This window comes from Ochotona curzoniae, unplaced genomic scaffold (assembly GCF_017591425.1).
Source record: "Ochotona curzoniae isolate NIBS_2020 unplaced genomic scaffold, NIBS_Ocur_1.0 contig_4514, whole genome shotgun sequence".
In the NCBI taxonomy this organism is placed as follows: domain Eukaryota; kingdom Metazoa; phylum Chordata; class Mammalia; order Lagomorpha; family Ochotonidae; genus Ochotona; species Ochotona curzoniae.
In genome coordinates this window covers 3,280,736-3,302,424 of record NW_024466312.1, presented here as the reverse complement: position 1 = coordinate 3,302,424, position 21,689 = coordinate 3,280,736, and the positions used below count along the sequence as shown (strand labels likewise).

General features: G+C 48.6%; 1 protein-coding gene across 1 annotated transcript in view; it reads left to right on the top strand.

The window, feature by feature from the left end:
• Positions 1-5,613: 5,613 nt before the first annotated feature.
• The window catches only part of MREG (melanoregulin), a 56,909-nt gene continuing 40,833 nt past the window's right edge, over positions 5,614-21,689 (top strand). The window contains exon 1 of the mRNA XM_040986401.1: positions 5,614-5,711. Coding sequence (XP_040842335.1) covers positions 5,614-5,711 — 98 coding nt within the window. The remainder of the gene's footprint in view (positions 5,712-21,689) is intronic.

Genomic DNA, 21,689 nt, shown 5'->3' with positions numbered 1-21,689 from the left:
CACTGTGCTGGTCCCAGGGGTCAGGTTTTCTTCAGAAAAAATCTCCCTGTGTGCGGAAGTCCTCATCTCTTTGTGCTGTGTTTGTGCTTATTCTGTCCAGGGTCATCCTTCAAGAAGAGGTACAGATGTCTAGAAAAGCAGCTCTGCTCGATGCTTGTCACTTGACACTGAAGAATGAGCAACCCGTGACAGTTAAGGTTTTCTCGGAATATTTGCGGAGTGAGAGGGAAGTGAAATTGACCAGAAGACTACACCAAATGAAAGCAGTTTGAAAAATTAGAAGGCACTTTGCATTATGGGAAAGCACAGAGGGAGGGGACCGAGTATCAGGCCACAAATACCGCTGGCTTCTCCTCAGGGAGGGGAAGTTAAGCAGAGAAACAGAAGTAAAAGCCTCACCTGACTAAAACCTGTGTTCAGTGCGTTGTGTCCCCTCCTACTCCGCAACAGGACTGGTCGGCTGTCACCAGGACCCAGCCTCTGCCTTTTAACTGTGATGGGGAGTCTGTATGGAATCCATTCTGAAAGTCACAGACTGTAACACTCACTACTTAGCCTAAATATATAAATAAATAAAGTTAATTGACAAGTTACAGAGTAATGCACAGAATGATGGGGAAAGCTGAAATGACTTGACCTAGGGGAATAGAGGTGCGGGCAAGCTCTCATCGGCCACAATGCAAGGGTGCTGGGCTGCCCTTCAACATAATAGACCATGCTCCAACTTCAGTCATTTCCTGTCTTCAGGTCCTTGCCCTTAAGAGGTAGCTTGTAGGAAGAGTATTTGATCATCTCATCTCGTGTATATGCTCACCCTCTGCTGAGGGCTGGGGGTGGGATGTGGTGGGTCCTTGCCTGTAAGTGACTCGTACGATTGGGGTGGACTGTGTTATCTGGAGGAGGACGAAGTGTTAGTACAGAAAGGAAACTGCAGAAGAAGAAATAAGAGACCCTATGGGGACCTTGGGTTGGCCTTTCCCTTGGTGACGCCTAGTCATGCTGGCCTTCACCGGCGACTTCTCCAGAGACGCGAGGCAGGGTGGCATTCCCCTTCGGGTGGTTGGTGTGGGTGACAATGCTGAGGTTGGCTCTGAGTGTGGAGGAGTTCTGGTAGGTCTGAGATCTCTGAAGAGGATGGTGGTGGTGGGCTTTTGGGTTTTCCTTCCTGAAACTGGGCAGTTCCTAACAGATCATTCGAAAGATAGAACTTCCCACGCAAATATTAAATAGCTGTTTGTCTATTTTCTTACATTTGTCAACACACTCCCAGCAACACATGCTCATCACGCTGCCATGCACACGCACTCTTCCAGAAGAGGCTGTGCAGTGTGTCCATCTGTCTCCTGGGACTTTCCTGTTTTTGCACTATTTAGGTTCTGGGGAAACTACCAAGAGTAAAACCAAGGCCCCACCTTCATTCATGGAACTTATTGTCTAGTTCATCATTGAATCCCCTGAAGTTGGCTCACAAAATACTTGCGGAAGGACTATTTGATATAACCAGCTAGTGCTGCATCGTTCCAGGCATAACTTTTCCATAGACTGTACTCGTGATGTGCTTTTGGAGCTGAAAGACTTCAATTTTCTATTTTTGTCTGCCTTGTAGATGTCTTTTCCTTCAAGTCTCACAAGTCCTCAGAGTATTTCTTAAAGAGAAGGGACTTCAAGCTGCATAAGATTTTTTTTTTTTTTTGAGAAAACTGAAAGTTGGGGCCAACCTGTTTTCTTCTGCTTCTTCCTTGGAAACAAGAAGTCCGTGGGGCTCTCAGTTACCATGGCCCCAGGGAACTGTCTCCACTCAGAACATCAGGTGCCCAGGGACTGTGGGTAAACATCAGATGCTTCTGCTGCAGTTGGCATTGTTGGCATCAATGCAGGCAGTAAGAACAGCCCAGTACCACCTTTAAAATGGTGAATGATGTTTGAACAGGAAATGAAGTTGTCAAACTGCACTGCTAGTCACCAAGAAGCTAAAGCTGAAGGGTTTGGTAGCATTATTATTCTTGTCGAGGGTGCAATTTACCAACAACAGAAACGTGAAGGCATTCTACTCTGGAAAGATGAGCCCTGCGGGAAACCCTGATCCTTATAAAGTGAGTAAATGCAGTAAGAATGAGGGAGTAGCTACGCATACTTTTCCAAGGTGTGACAAGTTGGCAGCTTGTTGTAGGCACGCAAAGCTAAGCTCGCTATCCACAACAACAACGTCATCATCTGACTGTGACGCATACTGTGGGGAGGGTAGGAAGGAGATGGGAATAACGGTAGTGGTCAGGAAGAAACTGGACTGTAACAGTCTCACTATTTTGTAAGAACGTTTCACCGATAGGTTTATAGAACTTAAAATCCATTTTAACAGAGGGATGTGTTTTGGTCATGGCGGTGAAGATGCCGTGTTCTGTACGCATGTGCCCGGTTTGAAGTTCCAGTGTCATGTTAGGCTACACGTTCCTGCGAATGCCTGCCCTGGAACACCGTCACTCAGGGCTCAAGTGGCTGGGTCTCTGTCCCTTACACAAGGGAAGCTTGAACTGAGTTCTCAGCTCCCTGACAGTTGGGGGATTGAACTGGCAGAGGAAAACTCTGTGTGTGTGTGTGTGTGTGAGAGAGAGAGAGGAAATAAGTTAATAATTTCACAAAATAAATGAATAAAAATACTGGTACTTGTTAGCGTAGTGAAGCACTGGACACGATGCTTGGCGAGGAAGGCCATTCGCCTCTTCATCACGCTTGCTGGAGTAGACACGTGCCCGTCAAGCCCAGACTTGCCTTCTCTCATTTGCAAGTTGGGAAACTAAAGTTCAGAAAAGTCAATGCTAATAAAGGGACAGAGCTGGCCGCTTTCCCTAACTTCTCCATCCCAATAAGCCCAGCTCCACTGCTGGCAGCCATGGGTTCCAACGGCTTTTTCTTGCCAGCTGGAAATTTGTTTTCTAAAACAGCACTCAGCCTTCCTTCCTGCAGCTGCTGAAAGCGTAAGCAACTTGGTGGTGGGCTTGATGCCACAGTCCTGTGCCACTTGGGACAGCTGGTACTGTCACATCCTGTCAACCTTTTATGAGGGGTGCCTATCTTGTCTTCCCACCGAGGTCAGAGGCCACAGGGGTCTTCTGTTATTTTTCCTTACGCTGTAGCCTGCTAACGAAGACTCACTTGGTAAATCTCTTCAGACTTACTTTGAAGCCAGAACAGGACCAAGCCAAGCAGAGAAATGCACTTTTAAAAATAATAACCACCCATGAGGATCGACACCTCTGAACATAAACTCTCGCTCTTCCTCTTCGCCCTCCACATCTGCTCCTCCCACACTCCACTGTCTTTGCAGTTCAGCCTTGACAGCTTGTGAAGCCCAAACCTTCAGATCTCTCCCACCTTTTCTCCCACATTCCACTTTCAATCCCTGAGCAAATCCTGTTGGCTCTGTCTTCAGATTCTACCCAGAGTCCAACCATTTCTTCTCACTGTTGCTGCTGCCACTCTGCCATCTGCCACCGGACTCCTCAGCAGGACCTCCACTTGCAGCTCCCTACAACAGCCCACGGCACCCCGCTTCTTCTTGAGACAGCAGCCAGTGGCATCTAGGTGGTTTCCCATCACTTCCTCTATTCGCAAAGCTCCAAAGGTTTGCTCAGCTGACATGGAGGAAAATTCGGAGTCCTTGCAATGTCCTCTAAGATCTGCCTACTCCTCTTTGACTCTGAACCCCTGGGGTCCACGCTGTGTCTCAGGCTACGTCTCCTCTCGCTCCTCTGGAGATGTTGGAGATAGTCGTCAGACTCCGAAAGCCTCTTCCTTCTGCACCATGGCCAGCTTGTTCCTCTCCCAATCTGTGCTTTAAAGTCACAGCTTCCAGAATCTATGCATTTATACCCGCGGGGAGGCGTGGTCTTTAGGCACAGCAATTAGCTTGTCTCCCGCATCAGAGAGCCCTGGGTTCAATTCCAAGTTCTGACTCCGGACTCCAGCTTCCTGTAACGCAGACCTCTGGAGACAGCGGTGAGGACTTGAGCCACTGGGGCTCTGACAGCCCACCTGGGAGACCAGGACTGTGCGTCCAGCTGCTGGCACTTACGGAGTGAACCAGTGGGTGGAACCTGTCTGCCTGCCTCTCTCTGCATCTCCAAACACACCCAGGCAGGCAGCACTCTCCCTGCCTTCACCGTCACACACACCCCTCCCCAGCACCTTCATCCCATCCCTGCCTTATTTTTCCTAGTGCCTAGCATCACCTACTCACGTGAAAGTTGTCTAACTCCTCCACCCCACGAGAGCAAAGATTGTGTTTCTGTTTGTTTTCTTCACTGCTCCATCCTCAGTTCCTACAATATGCCTGGTACAGAACAGATGTGCCAGAAATATTCGTTAAAGAAACCAGATTGGCAAAGACCAAAAATAAATGAAGTGGCACCTTGCATCGCTAGTGGTATAGGGAAGTGGGGACTTTGTGATATTTCTGGGTAGAGTGTAAACTGGACATATCTCTTTGGAGAGAAACTTGGCAAGATCCATTAAAATGAATAGGGCATCTTACCTATGACCCAGAAATTCAATTGCCAAGCATTTATTTGATATTCTTGAGGAGATGTCCAAACATATGGGTCCAAAGATGTCCAGTGTGCTATCATCTTAATCACAAATGGCTGGAATAAATTTTTAGTATCCCTGAGTAGCGGTTGCATACCACAAGGGCATCCATAAGATTGTGTAACACGGAGATGTTAAAATGATAGAGGAAAACACGCATACTGCCCTCAGCATCAAACGTGGCACAGTCTCCTGATATGCTGGGGTTAGGGGAAAAAGGCAGGGGACTACGCACACACATAGTTACAAGGTGGAACAAGCACTCATACATATGCGTGTACATAACAGCATACAAACACACAAACAAACATGTGTGCAGAGCCACACAAAGCTGTGTCCCATCTGTTTGCAGATTGCAAACCCTGTGAAGTTCTGTCCCCTCAAGTCTCCCAAGACACGCCAGCACCTGCCCCATGTCAACTCCTTGCGCCACCATCCGGGTTTCAGCACTTATTCTTTTCTCATGGTGCCCAGGGGTTCTCAGAGCTGGATGTGCAAACTGTGACCGGTATCACGTTGAAAATTTGCTGGAAACCTTGGCAATCAAAAGGCTGAAGCGCCGCAGCCCCACCGCGAGGCCGGAGGCTCCGAGGCGTTCTCCCCGCAGCCCTCCTCCGGCCTCGGCGGCTGCCAGCCCCGCCGCGGTGCTCGGCTCTCCGTCTGGCTGTGGAGTCCCCGCTTCCTCCTTAGAGGGCAGCAGCGCGGCGTCTCCGGGACGCATGCGCTCCGGTTTGCGCCCAGGGAGTTAAAAAGAGAGGGAAAGAGACACAGAGAGGGAAAAAAAAAAAAAAAAACTGCACCAGAACGCACGCCCCCAACAGCAAAGCCCAGGGGACGAGGGCGCGCGGCCGGGGACGCGCCTCCGCCCTCGGCCGCGTCCCCCGCGCGGCGTGATGCGCACGGCCCGGCCCGCGACGCCCGGGCCGCCACCCCCGTCCCCGCACCTGGACGCGGGCGCCGTGGCCGCGTCCCCGCCGCGATCGCTCGCCCCGCCGGCCGCCGCGGGCGCCAGAGGGGCCGCCGCTCTCCATGGGGCTGAGCGGCTGGCTGAGGAGCGTGTGCTGCTGCTGCTGCCCGTGCCAGTGCCCGGAGGAGCCCGCCCTGCCCGAGAAGGAGCCCCTGATCCGGTGAGTGCGCCGCCCGGCCCTCCCCGCTGCGTGCGGGTCCCCGAGCTTGCGGTGACGGGGTGAGGGCGCAGGAGTTTGTTGGGGGTTGTTTCTCGGGTGCGATTTTGGTCTGGGATGACAAGTCCTCTCGGAGCACCTCAGGTGGATGCCTGTGTCAGATGCTGGGAATTTAGTTGCAGTGCAAGTTCGAGAGAGAGAAGTTTCCGTGGGGTGGGATAAAAATACGACTGTGAGGTGAGTGCTTGCCAGGCATGTTACAGTGAAGAAAACTGGACTTCTGTGGCACTCCATAGAAGTTAGTGACAATTTCTGTAAAGGAGTAAAAGAAAAAAAAAATTTTTTTTTTTTCACATGAGAAATGCCTGTCTTATCGGGGGACGGGTTGTTAGCGGAGGCGGTTGCTGAGCCGCGGAGTGTGAGGAAATTATGTGAGGAAGCCTTTGTGCACGACACAGTCTTGGTCAGGGTTGTGATTTGAAGCAATGATTTTATATCTCCAGTTTACGGACGTGAGGGTTCCGTGGGGTCGTTCTTACCTCAGCGTGTAGGTGTGACAGAAGCAGAATACATCACATGGCTTTAGGAAGCTGGATATGAGGCACAGTTCCAGGTTCTGGGAAGTAAGTTCTGAAGCCAGTTCGTAGCTGTTGTTGTGTTTTAATGAAGTAGGCAAGCAATGCGATACATCTTTCACAGTTGTTGCTAAAACATGACTTCCCGTCTCTTGTCCTGTCAAGTCCAAACACTTCCCTTGACTTGGGAGATCTTACGTAAGCCCTTCCCGCCTGTCCGCTCTCATTTTTCCAGAACATTAGACGTGGCTCACCCTGCTGGAGGAGCCGTCTTCTTTCCCCGTGCTTGCCCCAGCCCTGCCGCCCCGCTCAGACGTGCCATGGCCCCCTTCCAGCCGGCTGCCCTCTTCCCGTGGCCTCTCCTGTGATCTGGCACGCAGCATTTACCATCTGCTGCTCAGGCATGTTGGGTCACGCAGAGCCCGTGCACCCTCTCACACACACTGCGCAGGGTTGGTGCCCTGGCTGATGCTGTGCCTGCTGAGCCTTCTGGATTGCTGGGGGCAGAGAGGAAACGGAGTCACCTACCTATTGGTCTAAAGAGTATTGTGGAATAGTCTAGAAGTCCATGCTTGGGCTATACACTTCACTTTCAGTGCTGTTAGTTGCGGGAAATACAGCTGTCAGCTGTTTCAGCCTCTCGGACTTGGGTGGTCCCTGGCCAAGGTTGTCATTTCCGGCTAATAGTTATGTTAACAGACCCTCTGTTGCTTTGTCAGTGGAGTTTATGAGTGATTTTGACAAGATGGGGTCAGTGGGAGAAGGAAGCACTGGTGCTCATGAATCGAGTCACACCCAGCCGGGTAAGCTGGCACAGTTTGTGCCTCAGTTTCCTCGGGTGTGAGATGGTGTGTACCTGAAAGGGTTGCAATGCCGGATGGAAGGAGGCAATGGGTGTCAGGTGCCTGACAGAGTGTCTGGCACAGAGGAAATGCTCAGTACATGTTAGCCGCTAATTATCACTGTGACTTAGAGCATGTGAATGTGCCTGGACTGCTCTCACGTGGTCGGGCGTCATTCTGGCATCATTTCAGTACAATAATATTTGGGAAGAGCACCTTAGTTATGGCTGTGTGGAGCAGTGGTGTGTGTGTGTGGGTACCTGCGGTTCTTTCCTACCCAGGTCACCTGAAGGGCTGGGGTGAAATAATTTTGCTTTAAGGTCAATTTTTAAAAAGGTGTTTAATTTAGTGCTTTCTTTCTTTCTTTCTTTTCTTTTCTTTTCTTTTTTTTTTTGTGTGTGTATAGCTTGTCTAACCATCACCAAGATTTAATTCCAACACATTTCAACAACCCCAAAATAAGCATTACCCAGGAGCCGCTCTGCTTCCCTACCCCTGCCTGGGCGGCCATGGCTCTGCTTTCTGGCACTCTAAATTTGCTTCGTGATCATGGAATTATACCATTTGTGGCACATTCATTTCTTTAAAAAAAAGTTTATTTACTTATTTGAAAGACAGAGAAAGGATCAACCCATTTGGCTGGCTCACTCCTAGCTGAAGCCAAAGCTGGGAGCCCGGAACTCAATCCAGGGTCCCCTCGTAAAGGGCAGGAAGCCAGTCACGGGAGCCATGGCCGCTGCCTTCTGGTGTCTACGTGAGCCGGAAGCTGGAGTCAGGGAGGGGGTGGCTGAGGTTTTCTAACGTGTGACTCAGGAATCTTAGCGATGTCCTCACAAGCTGAATGCCTGCTGCTTCGTTCCGACGCAGGCTGAATAACGTTCCATTGTACCTGTAGACCATAGTGTGTATATCCGGGCATCCGTCGGGTGCCTCCACGTTCTGTCTGTTGTGAATAATGCGGGTTTGTGTGCAGACCTGTTGTTGGTTTGGGATGAGCACTTAAATATGGGATAGCCAGATTTTATGGTTATTGTGTGTTGAGGGGACACTGCCATGCTGTTCCCTAAAGTGACTGGATTGGAATCTCGATGCTGGGTGGTTCGACCTGTGCTTTGGGGATAGTCTGAGCAGGCTGCGCAGGACCAGCTGGAGTGACTGCTCATCTCTTGGTGGGTGGGCTTGCTCAGGCAGCGCCCTTTGACTGAGTCGTTTTGAACTCCTGCTCTTCTTCAGGCGTGGGAATCTGACTGCTGCCTCCCCTACTCTCCCACCATTTAAAACATGAAAAATTTACTCTTGAAAGTTGCGGAAGAAAGCAATTGGACATTCCTCTTCAGTGTGCCAAACGTTCATCCTTTCTCTCATCTTCCTTCCTCGCCTGAGTTTTCTGATCCTGCCCGCCTGGGCTCTGCCTGTGTGCAGCCCGATTGAGCCAGTGTCACAATTGCTAGCATAAAGCCCTTTTGTTTTTTTTTCCCGCGGTTTAGTTTTCTGCTGTATTTTTAAGGCCTGTTTCTGGTGTCACCTTAGCAAAGTCCCTTAAGAAGTTACCATGAATCTTTTCTTTCTTTTTACCAATCAGGTCATTCTGCCTGGTATGGCAGTTGGAATGCAGGTGCTGTGACCCTGATGAGACTAGAGGGCCTGGTCTAGATTGGAAAGGCTCATTTGCTACAGTGTCCAGTACCGTAAGGACTTCGTGGTTAATAAATACCATAATCGGGCCTGGCGTGATGGCGAAATCCTCACCTTGCAAGTGCCAGGATCCCAAATGGACACCCGTTTGTGTGCCAGCTGCTCCACTTCCTGTCCAGCTCCCTACTTATGGCCTGGGAAAGCAGTAGAGGATGGCCCAAAGCCTTGGGACCTTGTACCTGCATGGGAGACTGAGAAAAAGCTCTGGCTCCTGGCTTCAGATGGGTTCAGCTCTGGCCATTTGGTTGTTTGGGGAGTGAATCAGTGGACAGGAGATATTGCACTCTCTCCTCTGTGTAAACTTGATCTGCTTTTTCTATAAAAACAAATGAACGTTAAAAAAACAAACCCATAATACTACTCATGTACGAATTGCTTTCTCTGGTCATTTGCAACATTTTAAAGCAAACACAAAAGTACCTTGAAAATGTTTTAGGAAAGAAAGCCTTCATAATAGGGTTAGGGGCAGGGATTGGACACAGTGGTGCTTGGGATGCCCGTATCCCACACTGGAATTTCTGAGTCATGCCACAACTCTTCTTCCAATTTCATCTTTCAGCTAATATGCATCCTGGCAGGGAGCAGAAGATGGTTCAAGTTCTTGGGTCTTGCCACCCATCAGGAATATCTGGGCCCTCTCTATCCCTCTTATTTTTTTAATAAAATAATTTAACCAAAGGATTTTAAAAGTACTAATGGGGAACTGGCACTGTGGTGCAATGGGTTAAGCCAACACACCTGTAGTGCCAACATCCCGTGTGGATGCCTGTTGAAGTCCTGGTTGTCCCATTTCCCAGCTAGTGCTCTTCAGAAAGCAGCTAAAGGTAGCTCAAGTCTTTGGGCTCCTGCACTCACGTGGGAGACTTGGAAGAAACCCCAGGCCCCTGGCTTAGACCTAGCATGGCCTTGGCTATTGCAGCCATTTGGGAATGAAGCAGTAGATGGAAGATCTCTCCCTCTGTCTGTCATTTCCTCTGTAACTCTGCCTTTCAAGTAGATAAATAAATCCTTAAAATAAACAAATTAAATAATTCACTTAAAAAATAACGAATGGAGTTAAAGCTCTCCATGTATAACTTCATCTTCTTACTGAATCCATGTTTAACATTTTTAAATTTAACATCATGTACGCTCTCGTATAAGTGAGATTTATTTACGTAAGAGTATTTGGGTGTGAATGACTTTTAAAATCCATACATTGGTTTTTTTCATAACGTGCATTTTCCATGAATCCTTTGAAAGCTTAGAGTATGCTGTCATTTAACAGTTTTCGTGATCAATTGAGATCGATGTTGGTTATCTCCACTTGTAGATGAAGAACCCAAGGCTTAGAGAATTTAAATAATTAATTCGGAGTCACAACTGGTAAGTTGGAAAGCCCGGATTTGGGTCCACGTCTGTCTGAGTCAAGGCCTGTGGCTTACCTTGTAGAAAATTTAGGTAACTACTAAGTATTTTCTTGCAGAATTGATGTTTGAGAAATTACTGGACATCACTGCTTTAGCCCTTGTCCCTTTTGTCCCGTTTCTCCTCCCCCTCTTTCATGTCCTTCATTGTTGTGATCTCCCATTAGATGTGCCAGTGTTATGATGCCAGTGGAAAGCAGGTCAGCTGAGCCCTGATTCCAGCTGTTTGTGAGCTATGAGCTATTGGGGGAGTGTCTTAATTTTCACAGGTCTTAGTTTCTTATTTCATAAAATGAGGACATCACTGATTTTGATTTTTGGGGGGCTGGTCTGTCTGTGGACTTGTGGCAGGTGACTTTCTGTTTAACACAACATGGAATTCAGGGCACTGATGCTGTCGGTGGTGCCGTGATGCTTGCTGCAGACCTGGGTAGGGTGGATCCTGACCTTTCATGCCACTTTCCAGCTGCCTGGGGCTGCTTGACCAGCAAACAGTTGAGGAGTCACCTCTAACTCAGGAAGGTTAGGACAAGCTTGGGCCTGAACAAAGGGCACACCCTAACTTGGGCTTCGGTCTCAAAGAAAGCCAAAGGTTTAGTTCAGTCTTTGACTCATTTACTCACTGCTTCCTCACCTTTGCCCCAATTTTACAACTGAATCATGTGAAACTAGTCTTCTCCATGATCTACGTTGGGGTCTGAGGTTCTGTGCATCACCCTCTGCTGACCATGTGGTGATTGAAATGACAAAACAAACAAGGAGGCACAGAGGTGAGGAAAAACAACGAAAATGGATTGTTTTTGAAAACGGCAAGATCATTGATTGGGTGTTTGCACAATAGTGAATGACTTTATGATTTAAGATTTTGTGTTCTGGTTAAAAGAAACATTTAGGGTTTGTACAGATGTTAGTTCTTAATGCTCCCATAACAAATTACCACAATCTCAGTTGCATAAAAAATAGGCACTCATTCTTGTGATTCTTTTGGAAGCCATAAGTCTGAAATCAAAGGACCACAATCCTCTGAAGGCACTAGTGGGGCGTCATCACTGTTTATCTCACTCTCTGGTCCTGGTGGTCTTTGGTGTATGACTGCACATCTTCAGCCTCTGCCTCCATCTTTTCCATGTCTTTCCTCCTGGGAGTCTTGAATCTCCCTTTCTTTTTCTCTTAGGAGGACATTGGTCATTGGATTTTGAATCTACTCTAAGATCCAACATGGTCTCATGTCAAGATCCTTAAGTTCATCTGCAATTTCTTTATTGTCAAGTACAAGTACTGTCCCATTTGTAGGTACTAGGGAATAGGAATTAGGCATGCATTTTCAGGGGACACTATCCAACCCATTATAGGTTATTTCTGGAAAGTAAGTGAGCTCAAGTGTCGGTTTTATTGTGTTTTTGTGGCATGGCTTTCTTTAATATCTCATAAAAGCAACTCTTGCCATAGCAGTCTGTCTGAGCATGAACCAGCTTCAGTCTCCTGTACGTAGAGTGTTGCCCAAAACCTCTGACACCTGGAGACCACTGCCACCTGTCGTGCTGTAAAAACACCAGAACCTGAGGGAGGTGGCTGGGGTGCCAATATTGTCCACCAAAGCGTCTTACCCAAGGCTTCCTTTGAACTTACTCCTTGGAAATAGAATTTATGCTCTCTTTGTTTTGGCTGTTAATGAGTGATAAGCATCATCGTGACTGATGGGCTGCTCAAAAGCAAGAGAAGCAATGGGCATAATTAACAATCATGGTTAGGGATTTAACCACTTGTGGCTGTCTCATAAGCCACCTAAGAGGCTCGCAAACGTTTGACTCCTGGCTTGTCTCTGTGCTCACCTGCAGTTTCCTTCATAAGAACAGAATTGATGCTTAGACCTGTGGGCAGTGGAGGGGAGCAGAGCTCCACGTGTTCTTCTACAGTGCCTGAATTTTCACTAGGAAGAAATGGAATCAAATCTCAGCTGTGCTAGTTAGATTTGGAGCAGTTCTGAGAATGAATCCATCTGACCCTGTGACTGTTGGCAACAAAACAGAATTTCCATGAGTGGTGCATAGGCCATAAAAAAATGGCTTAGTTTGAGTTCCTTCTGCTTTGGGATATAGAGGATGGGGGTGAAAGACAGGCTGAGGAGTTGGGGATCTCTGACAAGTGGCCTTACCTGACCTTGTTTCCACGACTCCTTATAGTAGTACAGTCATCTCTTGGTCTCTGTGAACTTCGCACAAGTACCAAAACCCATGCCAAAACTCACATCTCTTAAGTAAAATGATCTAGTGTTTGTAAAGAACCTACCTACACCACCCTCCTTTGTAAGTGTTTCATCAAAAGTTACTGTACTAGGTCCAGCGTGGTAGCCTGGTGGCTAAAGTCCTCACCTTGTATGCGCCGGGATCCCATATGGGTGCTGGTTCTAATCCTGGAGGCCCCACTTCCCATCCAGCTTCCTGCCTGTGGCCTGGGAAAGTAGTCCAAGGTCAGTCCAACGCCTTGGGACCCTGCACCCGTGTGGGAGACCCAGAGCAAGTCCTGGCTCCTTGCTTCGAATCAGCTTGGCTCCGGGTATTGTAGTCACTTGGGGAGTGAATCATCAGACAGAAGATCATCCTCTCTGTCTCTCTTCCTCTCTCTATATATCTGACTTTGCAATAGAAACAAATAAATCTTAAAAAAGACATTACTGTACCATAGGATGGATAGAATAATGACCATCAAAGTATACATGTACGATATAGATGGATTTTTTTTTTCAGATGTTTTTCCGTCCAGGGTGGGTTGAAGCAGTGAGTACAGACCGTGCAGGTGGAGAGGGCCTCTCTATTTAGTGCTGCCAGTGACCTAGGTACTGTGTTAAGGGCTTGAGATGAACACTTAAGCTATCACCACAGTCCTGTGAGGTGCAGTTGTTCCTGTTGGCTGTGGGAGTTAGATTCTCTGAAGTCACCTGGAATGCTCAGTTTGTGACTACTGAACCGTTACCAGGTTGCTACAAGCTGATTCAGCAACTAGCCAGTCCATACATCATCTTGTTGATGTGTTTCTGCATGGAGACATCTTCTTTAACTTGTACTGTAGATGGGTGAATACTGTAATGTATCCCACATCTGAATGAATCCTGTCTGGTATATGGGTTTCAACACTTTCAGCATCATGCTTGGGGACCACTTTAGACAGTGAAATCACCCCAAAGCAAAAAACCACAAAATGCATGTAAAGTTAAATCGACCACACAAAGGATAGTTATTTCTGTTATGAGAGCTGAAAGAGTGAGGCAGGTGCCTGGGAATATATACCTCAAGGAACCCACGGTGCATGACCACCCATGGCCTTGGAAGCATCACTGGTATTCATTTTGAGATTCCACATAATTATAAGGACTTGTAAATGCAGCTTTCTCTACTAAGAAGACTTGACCATAAGTCTGTGATCTCCCAGACAGAAACGGAGGCACAGAGCACGTTACTAACTTGTTCAGAGACGCACGAGGCACACTGGGATCCATGTGCTATTGTATTTCAGTGTCAGAGAGAGCAGACCCCTCCTGGGATGCAGGGAGGGCTCCAAAGTACAGCTTATGTGCCCTGTGTTCAAAACTGTGTTCGAGGCTTCCCCTGATTTGTTACAGCTGGGAACCCAAAACATCAGGCCTGTTTCTGCATCGAGGCTAGCAAAAGCAGGTGGTGCTGGGGGGGGGAGGGGTGAGACCACAGAGGGCGCATGGCACTTACAAGGGAGTCGCCCCCAGCTCTGAAGGAATGATAAACATCCACACCTATAGAGGTTTTCATTTCACAGTGTGGACTCATGCGGCTCTGAGCTGAGCCAATCAGCTTCTGTCCTCGGAAGGGCGTTTGGTGAGTGTGGGTCAGTGCAGTGCAGTTCCTCAGACTGCTGCCCGAAAGGCCTCACGTTTCCCCTCACCCTCTGCTGTTGGAGGTCCCAGTGCCCAGTCTCCAAGTAGCTGGGGAAGAGGTGTTGTGTCTAAACCCCGACTTTCTGAAGAAACCAGCAGGTCACAGAACTAGCATTCCTGGATGCGACTGCGCCTCTGCCCAAGCAGAGGATGAGGGTGCCCTATGCTGCAAGAGTCCTCTTCCAGGGCCAGCACTTTGACCTTCTGGAGAGGCAGGGGAGATGGGGAGGGTCTTGGGGCTGTTTCTGGATCAGGGCCTCAGATCCCACGAGGAGAAGGTCAGGGCTGTAGAGGAAGTCAGCTAGTCCCAGGACACAAAGATGACTTTTAAAGGTTTGCTTCCACAACAGCCCACAGCATCCCTCTTCTCCTTTTGAGAATTGAGTTAGCCAATCTCCATGACGTTGGAAGTTTTCTTCTTACACATCCTGTGATCTGGATTTCCTGGAGCTTCCAGATAATCTTCACCTTTTGTTTGGAAAGTAAATTCTGCTAAGATAGTGAATCCTGTTAGTCACTAAAGTCTTATTTAGTCCGATTAATAAGGATTTGCAAGATGCCGGTTATGCGCCACATGCTTATTCCTTTGTGCCCTCTTAGGAAATAATTCTGGTGAGACTGTGTATCCAAAGATGCTGTCTAAAGACCTCCTTATTTTTTTAAAGTATGTGTGTGTGTGAGATAGGTCACAGATCAAAAACATTTGGCATACATGTACAGAGAAGCTGTAATTTGAATACTCCTATAACACTGCTCAGGGCAAGAGGTAATTCTTGTTAGTTCTTGTTCTCCTGATCATCTCTCAACTTTCATGAAGTCACGTCCTCATTTTTCTTTATAGCTTTACTTCTCTCATGCGCCTTAAAGATGCAGCGGTGGGAATTCAAATGCAGCAAGCCGAATGGCAGCACATCTGCATCCTGTAGCAGACTGTAGCAGTCCTGGCATCCCTGCTTCTCATCTGGCTTCCCCTGCCACGTGTGTGGGAGAACTGAGTGGAACTTCCGGCTCCTGGAGTCAGGTTGGCCCAGAACTGGTGGTGTGGGCATTTGTGACGTCAACCAACAGCTCTTGGTTTCTCTCCCTTTCATTTTGCCTTTCAAATAGATGAAAATAAAACAATACATTAAAAGAAAAAGAAAGATGTTGTAGTCTTGCCTGCTGTTGAACTTTACGTATGTGGGGTCAGGCTGTGTTCCCATGTGACTCACTTTATTGGTTCACCCTTGATTAATGCATCCATGCTGCCATGTGGAGCTCAGCCGGAAGTTCTCCTTGTTTTATATAATGTGTTTCATTTCCTGTGCCCCTTTTACTATTACTATTACGAAGGAAGGAGGCTACCTTAGTTCTTTTTTCACATGAAAGAATTTCCATGTGGACAGTGGTCAGGAGGAGGGGGGCTTCCAAGAGAGGGAAGGTCCGAACTCTGGTAGAAGCAGTCTTGTAAGCACGTGTTTTGTTTGTTTTGAAAGAGAGTAGAACAGCAGCCAACAGTCCATCCGAAGGGTGGAGGCAAAGCTCACCAAAGGACCAGAACTGCAATCCTGTTTAACTTATCAAAACAAAAAGCCACCAGAAGGGTGTGATTGTTAGTTTCTTTTTATTCTCATAATAAGTGAAGAATTCAGGGGATGGGCACTGCGGCCTCTTTGCTGACATTTTGCCTTTCCAAAGGTGGCTTCTGGGGAGAAGCAAACATCCTGTGTCATTTCCAAGAGGCTCCCTCTTTTCTTATTCCAACAGCAACCTGCCCTTAACTACCTGTTAACCCATCTGCCACATTACAAGAGACTTTAGATAGTTAATGGATGGGCCCAACATGGTAGCCTAGTAGCTAAAGTCCTCGCTTTGCCTGCCCCAGGATCCCTTATGGGCACCGGTTCATGTCCTGGATACTCTCCTTCCCTTCCAGCTCCCTGCTTCTTGCCTGGGAAAGCAGCAGAGGATGACCCAAAGCCTTGGAACCCTGCACCTGAGTGGGAGACCTGGAAGAAGCTCTTGGCTTCAGATGGGTTCAGCTTTGGTCGTTGTAGCCACATGGGGAATAAACAAGCAGATGGAAGATCTCTCTCTCTGTCTCTTCTCTCTCTGTAAATCTGGCTTTCCGATAAAAATAAATCTTTTTTTTTTTTAAAGAAAGTTGATGAAAAATGAAATTTAAGGATAAGTTTATGCTGGCCCTCAAACCACCTTGAAATCTGTGTCTAGTCTTCTTACTGCTGCTTTCCCATGGACGTTTCTTGAAGCCCTTTTATGTGTTTCACTTTGTTCTTTTGTTTTGCTCCGTGGGCATTAGTGTGGTTTCCACTTTGGGACTATGTAACATGGTTAAGATTTTAAAGCTAAAACAAGTAAAGGTGAAATTGTTCCTCCTGCAGCCCTCCATCCTCCCATTTTCTCAGATTTGTCTCAGCATCTTTGTACTACCTAGCTTCCTTGCCTGGAATATTCTCCGGGTGCCTCTGCCTGGATTGCTCACCCTTTGGTCCAGATCTCAGCACACTGTACTTTCAGCAGACAGTTCATGCCCGCGCACCCTGCCCCCCTCATTCATTGTGGGTTTCTTCACAGTCCTGGTCATCGCCTGACATAAGTATGCGTTTGTCATCTGCTTCCTCCCACAAGCCTGTAAGCCTGTCTTTCATAAGTTTCAACAACTAAAATATGTTGATTGTTTGAGGAGCTCAAAGACACAGGGGTCGGATGACTTCAAGGTCATGGGTCACTGTCAGCTGCTGCTCAGGCCTGGGGGTCCGGGGAGAAGGTGAGGTGTTTTGGTTGGATCATGTTGAGCCTGTGTTGTCCATTAGATATCCAAGTGGAGCTGGGAAGCCTGAAATTGGGGTGAACATCTGAGCTGGGGATACAAGTCAGAAGCTGGGAACATTTCTCATTTGGGCACTATTGAAAGGCATGGATGATGGGCGTGGGTGTGAGCAGAGCCTAGGCACCTCCTGGGTGGGGGAGATGAGAACACTCACTCTACTTGTTTCATGCGGGTCAGGTCAGGACCAGCTGCCAGCCTGGGAAGTAGGACACGGGCTTGAGCATGGGGCACTCGGGAGGCCGATGTGTATCATGGAGGGCTCCCAGGAAAAGGGTGCCTGATGTTTTCCTGCCTTCATGCTGTGGGTGTCACATGTGTGGTGTTGGAGGAAATAATTGTTAGCCAGGTGGTTCAGTGCAGCGGTGTGGGGAGCGGTTGGTGGTGGGAGCTCCAGAAGCAGTGGGGCAATGTGGGATCCTGAGGAGGGAGAATGATTGGATAGTAAATCAGCTAGGAGAGAGGAGCTGGAGTGTCTGTCCTTGAAGCAGGAAAGAAAGAGGGACAGAGAGGGAGAAAGAGAGGAGGAGAGGAAGGGAGGCAGGAGGGAGGCAGGAGGGAGGCAGGAGGGAGGCAGGAGGGAGGAGGGGAGGGAAGAGCCGTAAGGGGAGGGGAGGGAGATAAAGTGTTTCAGGTGAAGCACCTGCTCCTTCTCCAGGAGGCTTAGAGGAAGAGGGCAAAGGGCAACGGGAAGGGCCAGCAGGCCTCGGATGGCACAGAGAAGTTGAAAAGGGCAGTCTTTGGGGTTTGTTTTTTCTAAACCTTTGGTTGCTGTTCACTGGAGATTTTATCTCTGCATTATTTCCAGTCTTAAACCAGTGACTGCTGACACGTGGCCTGGGGTGGGGAGGGCAGTCACGTTAATGGGATGGCTGGTGTGGGCAGCTGGCCTGTGTCTGGTGTTTGTGAGTCAGGGGGTGTCTTGGGAGAAAGCTTCAGTGCTGACTCGGCACAGGGCAGCTGCGGCTCCAGGCTGAGATGGTCCCAAGGGATCCCCTTGAAAGAAAAGACTCCTGGCTGATTGGGTCTCATGCCCCTGGGATGAACAGAGGGACACCTGAGGCTGTTCTCTTCCCACTGTGGGAGTGGCAGCAGCTGCTGCTTGCTATGTAACCTCAGAGTCACCACTGAAAAGGCCTGAAGTTCATAAAATATTTATCATCTGCAGATGGTGGGCCACAGGGGCCTTGGGACCTTTGCCTGGGATTCTCCTCCCTGACACCCACCCTGGATCCCTACTGAATCTAGGGTACCCAGAGGCTCCCAGGCTGCTGCTGGCTTTTCTGTTCAAGTCTGTTTGGCATAAGGGTCCAAAGTTGTAAGCCAAAGTGGATTAGTACCTCCACTGAGTGGTGGTACAGGAGGGAGCTGGGACTAGCACACAGAGTGCAGGGCCAATCATGAGCCTGTGAAAGAGCCCGCCTGTAACAGGTGCTTCTGCTACTGAAGGAGCTTGTTTCCCCCTGGCATAGTGTTTTAGAAAAAAAAAGGTGGGGAGGGTTAATTATTTCACAGTAGGACCCCACTTTTCCTGTGCCTCAAAGAAACCTGGCTTGTGACTAGTGAAGAACAACATGGCAGGAATGAGGTCCAGATGGTGGACACAGCTCAGGAACCAAGAGTGTGTCAGGTCGGCGCTTGGGAGGGCTGGCCTCAGGCCAACACTGCTGGTGAGGTTCTCCTCCCCGCCACCCTTGCGGGGCTGGCAGCTCTTGATGCTCTTCACTGTTTGACATTATCCCCCTGGGTTTCAGGGATGAGGCAGAGCTGGAGGCTGCTCTGGGGTGTTTGGGGAATACTCCTGCTAATGAGGGCAGGGCTCAGCTTGCTGTGGGCAGAACGCAGGAGGCTCTCCTGGGTCTGGAGACAGGGCTGTTACTAAACAGGCCGTGGTCGACTTTCCTGCCAAGCCTTTTGTAGGTTGAGGACAAGGGGCTGGTGTTTCAAGTCCTGCATGGGGTGGGGTTGGTGCGGGAGCAAGAGAGAAGAGAGGGAACGGAGAAAGGAGATAAAGAACAAAGACAGACACAGAGATGGCTAGTGAGACAGAACATACTGAGAGAGGAGGGACAGAAGAGATGAAAAGAATGCAAGAGAGAGCAACAGCCAGGGAGGGAGGAGACTGGGAGAGGGAAAGGGATTGTGAGAGAGTGTGGCACTGGCCAGAGAAGCAGCTTTGAATGGCCTCTGTTCTCCCCCTGTCCCCCAAAAAGATTGATTTATTTGAAAGGCAGAGTTAGAGAGAAGGGGAGAGAGACAGAGCTTCTAGCTCCCTAAATGGCTGCAATGGTTGGAGCTAGACCAGGTGAAAGCAGAGAGCTCTGTCCGGGTCACCTCTCTGGGTTCAGGGATCCAGGCACGTAGGCCATGCTGGGCTGCTTTCCCAAGTGCATTAGCGGGAAGCTGAATCAGAAGCCGGGACTTGAACTGGTGCTCATATGGGCTGCTGTCATCACAGGCCTCAGTTTAACTGATTGTACCACAATGCCAGCCCCAGCTTTGATTGTATTAAAACAAGGAAGGAAATTGAGGCTTAAGAAAGTATGAGAGCGTGATTATTCATGTTTTACTCTTTGCAGGGGTAAACGCTGGCTGACTTCCAGACCCACCCTAGGGAAGTTTCACAGAAGGTGGCAGCATGTTTTGTCTGTGGTTTCCTTTATCCTTTATCTATTTTTTTTAATTAAAAAATTGTATAAAACATGTAGATTTCATGTTTTTCCATGATTTAGAAGCCTAGGGATTTCTCCCCTCTTCTCTGTCCCTGTGTCCCCCTCTTATCATACATTTATGTGTTGGGAGGTTACACTTGCTACTCTGTCCTGGATCTCTGCTAAGGCCCTGTGGGGGTGAGATGAAGTGATGTAGTCACTGGTCTTCAGTAATGCAGTCAGCCTGTTGAGAGGAGTCTTACAAAATAAAGCAGACCTGGGGAGGGTGTCAGCGAGGCACTAGGGTGTCCGTGCCCCACCGAGGTGTATTGCCATGGTGGCCCTTGCAGTGTAGGCTGCAGCTTCTGGTGGAAGCTGTGCACGAGTTCTGGATGATTAAAGGAGGGTATGCTTCTTGGGAAAAACTTCTAGAAAATTGGCTGGTTTTGTTGCAGAACAGCATCTCCAATGCCCTATCCCCCAAACTAGTGGAGATACTGCTATGGAACCCCAAAGCTCAGTTCATCGGCTGAAGCACAGAGAATCAAGTAGTTGTTGCCAAGCAGAGCTGGGGACTGAGTGGTTGTTAAATTCCTGGGCTCTCTGAGGAGTTAGGGCTGAAGTTTCTTATGGACTGAAATCAGGACGCAGAGGTGTGTGATTAGCTCATGTCCAAGTTCCTGGTTGGACAGCCATGCTTGTGAGCTGCCTTTGATTGCTCAGTGATTCCATGCTCTGTAGAGAATTTATGATGGCCATGTGGACTCTAGTTGGTCTGAAGGGTTTCCATGTGAGTGAAGATTACCTTTGGCCGCAGACCTGGAATTTCCCTGCCTGGGCCTGGGATTCCCCAATGCAAACCCCTTCAGACATTCCTAGTCTGTAGGGCCTTATCAATGGGAAAAGCAGATGACTGCTTGAGTCTTGTGATTGGAATCCTGTCAGCCAGTCATGCAACTCTGAATTCAGTGTATTCTTTTGATGAAGGACAGGCACGAGGTCCTGCAGCAAAGGGAGCAGGTGAGAGGCTGGGACCTGCCTCTGCCTCTTAGTTGGTCTCAGTTGCTGCTGCACTTGGAGGTGTATCGCAGGCCATGATAGCATCTTGGCTTTGAAGGCAGAGACTGGGAGGGCTGTCCTTGGGGACCCTCTGGCCAGTGGCGAGTAGAGCATCTTAACATTCTTGCCTCTCAATGTTAGCTGGGATTATGCCTGAGACCTCTCCTCCTCTGGTGGTTGAATACCATGAAGAATAGGACACAGGAGCCCTTGGTTCAAGCACTGGCTAGATGCTCACATAATGCCATGGAGGCTTCTCATTGGCTCTAAGAGCTGCTTAGCCAAAAAGACATTGAAGCCAGTGCCCTTCCTTTATCAACACGAGTCCAGTTGAACAAGTGAAGCTCTGTCGAACTTCCCTTTGCTACATTTCCTTGGGCCTCCTGTTCTCTTCAGTTCTCTGATGCTCTTTTCCAGACCATTCTTCTGGTCTCATGGCTTCTGTAGAGACATGAAGCAAATACATGCGTGTTTTTCCTGCATCTAGGCCTCTACCCAGCTCTTGAGCCTAACCGCAGATCCTCCGTGGCTCCCTAAGTGTCCTGCAAATTTACAGCCAGGTGTCCATCCATTGTGTCCCAGTCGACACTGTCACCTGTACACATCACCCCTCTTGTTGCACCTGTGTGGACCCCTCTCTGATGCTGCTGACGTGGGCCCCCTTTATTTCCACTGTTACTACTATTCCCTGGTTCACACGCTGCTCACTTTCGGCTCAGCTACTGTTTTGTTGAAAATCATCTATTTCTGTGGAGTCCTCACCAAGTCCTTGGGAGATATGTATGGTGAAGAAATTATGCAGGAATCTGAAATTTTTTTCTTGCACCAAAACAAACTGATTCGTAATTTCAATTTTGTGCACTTGTGAAGAGGTACCCTTGCATTTGTATAATAATAGAAACAAAATTTTCCTATAGCCCAAGGGCTCTCCTTGTAGCTCTCACCAAGCGGGGTGGAACAGGGTTGATGCTTGGGTTGTGGCTGGTGTGTGGGCTTCTTTCTCTCTCTTCTAGGAGAAC